Below are 7690 nucleotides of genomic sequence, written 5' to 3'. Positions count from 1 at the left end.
GAAATACATACCACAGACGGTTCTCTTACGGAACCGTCTGTGGAAATCTTTATATCTATAGGTGGCAACTAAAGTAGGCCGCCTGTGGAAATTCAGGTGGTTGACTTAAGGAACTGCTTGTGAAAATGGATTTCCACAGGTGGTTTCTTAAGTCAACCGCCTGTGGAAATTTTGTAGAAATCTATTTTTACATGTGGTTTCTTAAGCCAACCGGTCGTAGAAATGGTTTTCCACAGGCGGTCTATTTTGCGTCTGTGAAAATCGTTTATTTTCACAGGCCTTCGGTCTCAGGTAGGTGCGCTAAACACCTGTGAAAAAGGTGTTATCACTCGCCTGTGATGACGTTTTGTGTAGTAGTGTTTAATGTTCTGGAATAATTACACAGTTAATTATGGCTAGATAATAATTAATTTGCGTACTTACACTTTACATGGGAGCATGAGCCGCAACCCTTGCCATCCTTGAACAAGGGCTTGTTGCCGCAGGACGTCGTGGACATCAACTGCAGCAGCCTCGGCTATCTTTTTTTAAGACTAGAGCCCCCCTTACTCGACTATCTCGGTAGGGATAAACGTCATCTCATCAGAACCGGTAGCCTCGGTGATCTCGACGGTGCCAGCCTGCTCGGCAGGGGACGAGCGTCATCTCATCAGCGGTGACAACCTCGGCGATCTCAGCAGCGCCGGCCTGCTCGGCGGGCAGCGATCTCGCGCACGAGGAAGCCTGCAGCTCGATGGACCTATCGCGAGGACGACGCTTCAACCTCGCATGCGTTGGACCTGGCGCTGGATTTGCATGGACCTTTTTCCCGTTAGGCTGCATGAGCTCAGCTCAGGAAAGTAAGTTGCGCTCGCTCGGCTGGATCGTCCGCGTCTCGGCTCGTCCCTAGCTACGTCTTTGAGATCGACGTATACGGAAGGATTTGCAGCACGCCTCCATAGATTTTTTTTTTTCCCTGCCTGCCTCCTCCGTATCTAGTGCCACTGGATCCGCACCCGCCGCACTAAGTAGGAAGGTATTGCAGGTAAGGTAAAGATGACACGCGGTTATTCCATTGACCGAAACAGCCAGAAAGATCCGTCCAAAGAGGCTAGAAGGTAAGCAAAACACTTTCAACCTCAAACATCATTTTCTGTAGGCTGACTCAAACAAAAAAAATTCTCATGACAGAAAAATCAAACCAAACTTAGGTAAAGAGAGCCTTTGCATATCTTTATTAAATGGAATATGTAACTCCGACACTGCATCAGTTATTATAACTCAAGGACAAGAGGCAGAAAGTAAAGACTGGGTCCGATTGAGCACTGTTAAATTTTGGTGCTCTTAGAGCATACGTAGCGAAAATATCTTTATTAGATCATTATTGTAATTTTAATAATTAATGATAATATAATTATTAAAACTAACATATTTATCAAGAATATATAGTAATAGGTTCTATAAATGTAATATATGAAGAAATCATCGAAGCCAGGATAAAATTTAGATCGAATTGAATAAGTCACAGGAAAAATAATTACATCGGATGGTCCGGTGCTCAGGACTTTGTACACACCGAAGTATTTCTCCCGGGTGTGTTTTATATTCACCGGATGGTCCAATACTCATAAGGCTATACACACCGAAGTGTTTTCACTCAGAAGAGGAAAATAAAGACCTCATCGGATGATTCGGTGATCAGAGTACTACACATCGGATGCCTACACCGGAGCATTTAACAGAAGCTGTGCGAATGAGGGAAGGAAAGATTTTAACCCACCGGATCGTCCGGTGATGAAGAAGTTAACACATCGAAGTGTTTTCCAGCAAGATGTCAAAGCCTCAGTAGAAGATGAAGATCAACAGATCAGATGGTCTGGTGGTACGAGGGTCTACACAACGAACTAATTGCACAAAGAAGAAGTGGCTCAGCTTGGCGCAAGACAACACACCTGATAATCCGATGATGAAAGTGAAGGATACACCGGATAATCTGGTGTTCAGAATGTATTTGAGTAGGATTCCAATGGCTAGTTGTTGATGTTGTATTGAACGGATGGTTTGGTACTTGTACTACTGTTGTCACCGTATCATCCAGTGTTTACAGTAAAGTTGAGCCGTTGGAGCAATAGCTAGTCTACAGGGTTGAGGTTATAAATACCCCTCCACTCGTTCATTTGAAGCTGTTGGAGTCCAGAGAAAGCTCATACACACTTGAGAACATATCCAAACCACTAAAGTGCTTAAAGTGTTCATCCAAGATAATTAAAGCACACTATTAGAAAATGATTAGTGTTTATAGGCATAGAGAGAAGTGTTCTTCGGTGCTGCAATCTAGAGAGTGGATGAAGGAGTGATCTAACTGTGTACCGAGAGGTATGCCAGTACCTTAGAGTCTTGGTGACTTACCGATAACTTATTGACCCTCTAATTTAGTGTGGAGCAGCGGTAAAAAGATTGTGCAGAGAGCGGATGCCTTTATCTTTGTGACTAAAGCTCCGAAGTGAAGACGGCGTACAAGTGATCGGAAGAGAGATTAGTGGTGAGACCTCGTATTGGTGGCTCATCGTGCTTGAGACCTTATCTTGGTGATTTTGTAGCTCAAGAGCCGTGACCGAAAGAGACATGACAATCGAGAACATATCCTTTGTGAAGCTCCAACATTGACTAGGGATGACTTGTGTGTCACTGATAGCACGAGATAAAAAATCTCTTGTACCAAGTTTATCTCTCTATCTTATTTACGTTTCCGTATTTACATACTTACAATTTAACTTGCTAGAATAGGTTGTATCCCTCTTAAGCGGTAAAGTAGACATACTGGATAAACTTAGAACACATTTAGATAGAAATTAAAATAAATTTATCTTGTAAAGTTTTTAGAGATATTGATTTCTAAGTGTTCTTATTCACTCCTCTTTTAGAACGTCATTGATCCCTACAGCATGTATAATGAGATTCTTTGAGGATATGCTTATAGAAAAAAACTAGATTTTTCTCAACTACCGTAGCATAAGTGCTTATGTGAAAGGCAAGATGCTTAATTAAACACCGTTGCTTATATTATTAATAACAAGATAATTATTAATCATATTTAAATACTTGTGTCTTTATTTGTATTAGAAATTATAATTTTTATATAGGTGTTTAACGCTCTTTTTTCTTAAACACCTGACTGTTTGTTCATGCCCTTATGAAGGTATCAGGCGAGCAGTCCTGTGACACCCAGTCTTATGATATTACAAACGAGATGTTATGCTTTGCTGCAGGACTCCAATTTACATGAAAAAAAACATGGGTCAAATAGGTGCATTCTCTCAGGAAGACAAAGGAGCACACCGCTGTCATAGTGTCATCACATATCACAAACACTCGAGAGCGGCCTAGAACCTACAATCTGCCAATCACCTGAAATAACAGGGGCCATCAGCACCTTCTGCATTAACGAACCAGCTGCACAGATGTCCGGTGCAACCTGGCATTTGAGGTTTGAGCCATAAGAGGAAGAATTCAGTAAGCAACTGTAACTACTCCTGGGCTGCTTCCCCTCTAGCACGTCGCATCTCGGAAGAACTCCGTAGGAATTGACGCTGGACAGTAAATCTTTGCAACAAATTTGTACTGAGGAAGGAAAAGGAGAGGATCAGCATTAGTTTTTCAATAATATTGTTAACTGAAGAGTTTGGGGAGCACTGCCAGTTACCATATGTTGACTGTACTTTCCTCTGATTGCAGTAAGGTTACCCCCAGGACCAACACTGAAAAGGCGGTGCAGTGTCTTCACACAGTCGCATAATTCCGATGGCTTGTATTGTGTGAACTGGGCAAGGGTGGAATTCTGCTTCCAATTTGCAATGAGAAGTATATGTTAGCCAATGCAGACATTTGATTTGGCAACTGCTACAAATGTATATGCCAACGGCAACATGATGATGCCACCTACCCAAGGATACTTCGTTGGCTGGAGTATAAATTTCGCCAAGAAGATAGCTGACGCAGCTATTATTGAAGGAGTGTAAGAAAGTAGATTGTACTCCAGCAATGATAGCTCAGCGACATAATTGGCTATGGACTCGAGATGCAAAGCTGGATCCTGTAGAAACAGAGGTCGTAAGTGCAATGCAATAACATTTATATAACTTTTGGAATTGCAACCGGTAAGCAGAAGCTGATTAAAACAGCAGTACCTTGTCAAATACTTGTGCAGCACGAACAAATCTCCTATTGTAAGCAAGGAAAGAGTCAGTGAAGTTTAGTGATATTGTCATAAAGTTAATAAAATGAAAAGAGCAGGACCTCAAAAAGCATTTTGCTGTGGGTGCAGTCATTTCAAAGTTCAGGTAATTCAGGACAGAAGCTTCCATTTCTAAAACCTGTACATGTACAACTTAGAGAGTAATGGCGACGGATAAGGCCTGTTGGATGGCATGATCTAACAGATAGAAACAAGGAACTGTTGGAAGTAAAGTAACATATAACGTACCTCATCTCTGAAGTATGTGTTGTCAGTTATGTAGCAGAATTCTTCTACATGGGGTGCACATATCTCTTCATATTTTCTGAATTTGAAGTTGTGAACATATCAAATTCAGTATGCCAACAGTGTAATACTAAGTGACAATAACTTAAAGAAAAATAAAAGGAGAATTAGCTGGATCTTACGCAGCTATAAGCATGCAAGCAACGCCAAGTAATTGCAGCCTTTGGCGGTTGATTTGGTTGCCAGAAAGATAACGATCCATGTAGTTAACTGCCAGGTATATAGTATCTGGAACAAGACGATATTCTTCAGCAACCTGCACTAGGAAAAAGCATATATACAATGTTAGGTCAAACAAGATTGAATTTAGGCTTTTAAGTAAGTTTATTTTTTGTGAACCTTTATAGCTTACTTCCACAAGCCAGTCTATCAAAATAGCCCTCATGCTTGAAGTTACATCCTTTTGAATCCTTTCCATAAAATCCGCTGATGGCCTTTTCTTGGTCTGCTAGAAAGCAGTGAGTACTATTAACAACATACATCGAAAGGGAAGAAGCAGGTCTTCTAGGACTCTAGAATGTATATATGGATCATGAGCTTGCCTGGCCCTAATTGAAGACTTTCTCGTCAGATCAGATTTAGACATTCATTTGATCAAATCCAGTTTAGTCCATACACCGACAAAACAACTTCAGAAAACAATAATCTATTTCTACCACACTGGGGAAGTGAACTGATATGCTCAAACGTAAGTACAGTAAATAAATTACGGTCTCGTTGATTTGGTGCAATGGATGTATAGTTTTTATCTGTTGACGGATGCATCAACTCCAACATTAATTATAAACAATGCAAAATTTCAAATCTTCTCTAAGAATTTTTAAAAAATAGTTATTATGTTAAGCATTTGAGGAAAATTATTTTGTCACAGACAAAGCTTCAGATAAGAATATGCCACCTCAGCGTCACGCAAGAGCATGTAGATGTCAGGAGCTGGAGTAGGACACAACTGCGGATCCTCATCCATGGGGGCAGGGGCATTCTTCTTCCACTTAGTTTCTGTTAAATAAAATCAGACATATATTTTAAATGAGCCAAAACTAACCAAATGCACTATAAAGCACAAATCCTAACAGAAATTTCAGCAAGGAAAACAAACCTTCAACGTCTCTATCCTCCGAGATACGTAGGTGTTCATTAGACCGTGTCTCCAATGTAGAAAAGTCTGGGCTTTTCTTAGAGTCGCAAGCTGACATCGTCTCATCAATGGGAACTGAGTCTCCTGAGTATAGAGGAGACACAACGCTGCTGCAGGGTGCAATGGCAAGCGCGACAGTAGGCACAGCAGTCGGCACTTTCGGAGGAGGAACATTGTGCTTTTGTGTTGCTCTGTCATGGCGAGATACAGCTGGAGCAGGTTTGGTCGAAGCAGATTTCACAGCAGAACACTGAGCAGAGCTAACACCACGAGCACTTGCCAAGGATCCCTTCTTGACTGGTGCAGCTGAGGTAGCTGGATTCAATTCCTGTGAACAAAAAGAACAAGTTATTTCAAATCTCTAAATTGGGGTTCGCCACTAATTGGGTACAAAAAGAGATTACAAGAATTAGCAGCAACGCTACGAATGCATAAAATCATATTGCAAGAGAGGAATCCAACGCAAACAGAGACAAAGGATTGACACATTGTGAACAACAAAATTTCATCTGATAATGCTACTACATTTTGTGCGAAAAGGATAAGGTACATCCTAGCATTTTGATCATCAATGTATCCCACGATTTCAATCAAGAAAACGTAACAAATCCATGAGACGTAGTCTTAGAACTCAGCATGAGAAAGGACAGTACAAGTAATGGGCTAAATTCATTGCAGATTGCGGTGTGGAACCACAAAATCCGTAAGATTCTGGTGAAACGCAAAATGGACTGTTGTGCATAAGCTAAGCCAACGACAGGACACGCCACATCAGAATATCAGATTGATGAAGAAGAGAGAAAAAATCTTTCAAGCCACAATATCCCAAGAAACGTCGGATGACGAACAAAAACACGATAAATACTACTGGATGGATGGATAATAAATCCAACAAATAGCAGCGTATCTCCTCTCCTGCAGCTGCCCAAAAATAACTCATTTCCATGGCGAAGATGGCTTCAAGCAATGTACATCACATTTAGGCATCAACGATTCACCAGACGAAAAGAGCAGGAATGCACTCGATCCATTCCAAGAACAACCAAGAAGCATCAAAAAGTACGGTACCGCGGTGCTCGCCGGGGCCGCGAAGGCCTTCCCGGAGCCGATGGCCCTCCCCCCTCCCGCTCCCGCTCCAGCGACGACGTTGGTGATGTTTCCGAGCGCGACGCGCTTCTTGGCCTGCGCCGCTGGGGCCGCCTTGCCTCCCACGCCGGCGCTCTCCGCCGCCACCGCGGGGCGCTTGGCCGTCGCGGCCGCTGCCGACGACGTCGAGCGTCGGAAGGCGGCGTTGCTCGACATCAACGTTGAGAGGAGGATGCGTTTGGATCCCGGCGGCGATGAGCCGATGAGGAGATTGAGTAGGAGGGGAGGACGAACGGAGGGAGGGGATGTTTAAATTTTTTTCGAACAGCCGGGGGAGCAGAGCTGACGAGAACGTTGGAAAGCGGGTGGGCCCCGCCTGTCTGCGACTCATCTTGCTGCCGTGGATCAGGGTCTTCGACAGTAACGACGGCCTGCACTTGTTTGCGCTGCGCCCACCGAATGCGTCCTTCGAGATGGGAGTTTACCGCAATGGTAACATATGGAAAAAGAATAATTACAGGAGGTTTGAGGTATGAGATTGTATAGAAAATTTGCACTTCGTCTGTGCCATCCTTCATATTAATATATAGCCGAGTACCTACGGCAGATCACAAGATTAATTTATAAAATATATCTTTAAGGAAATCTATCTTTATATATCTCATGGTTACATAATCACATGTAATTCTATTTTATATATCTAGCATCCCTCCTCAATCATAACTTACACAAGTTAAAATTGTTCTGAAAATCCTTGAACTTTCACATTGGCAATAACTTGGTGAAACTATCAGTCACTTGATCACCGGATGATATAAACCTAATATCCAGAAGTTTTTGTGCTACCCTTTCTCTAACAAAGTAAAAATCAACTTCAATGTGTTTTGTCCTCGTATGAAACACAGGATTAGCTGAAAGATAAATAGCACAAATGTTATCACACCAAA

The 7690-nt window shown here is 42.2% G+C and overlaps 1 protein-coding gene across 1 annotated transcript; it reads right to left on the bottom strand.

The window, feature by feature from the left end:
* Positions 1-3130: 3130 nt before the first annotated feature.
* On the bottom strand, positions 3131-7146 carry LOC133906373 (cyclin-A1-1-like). The gene is made up of 11 exons (XM_062348256.1): positions 6726-7146; positions 5619-5985; positions 5418-5518; positions 4872-4964; positions 4642-4775; positions 4463-4538; positions 4276-4352; positions 4167-4200; positions 3923-4072; positions 3683-3817; positions 3131-3600 (listed from the first exon to the last, which is right to left on the bottom strand). The coding sequence occupies exons 1-11, from the start codon at positions 6957-6959 to the stop codon at positions 3529-3531; spliced, it is 1473 nt and encodes a 490-aa protein (XP_062204240.1). The 5' UTR covers positions 6960-7146; the 3' UTR covers positions 3131-3528.
* Positions 7147-7690: the final 544 nt, after the last annotated feature.

Source organism: Phragmites australis, chromosome 23 (genome assembly GCF_958298935.1).
Source record: "Phragmites australis chromosome 23, lpPhrAust1.1, whole genome shotgun sequence".
NCBI lineage: Eukaryota > Viridiplantae > Streptophyta > Magnoliopsida > Poales > Poaceae > Phragmites > Phragmites australis.
This window is presented reverse-complemented; position numbering and strand designations above follow the sequence as displayed.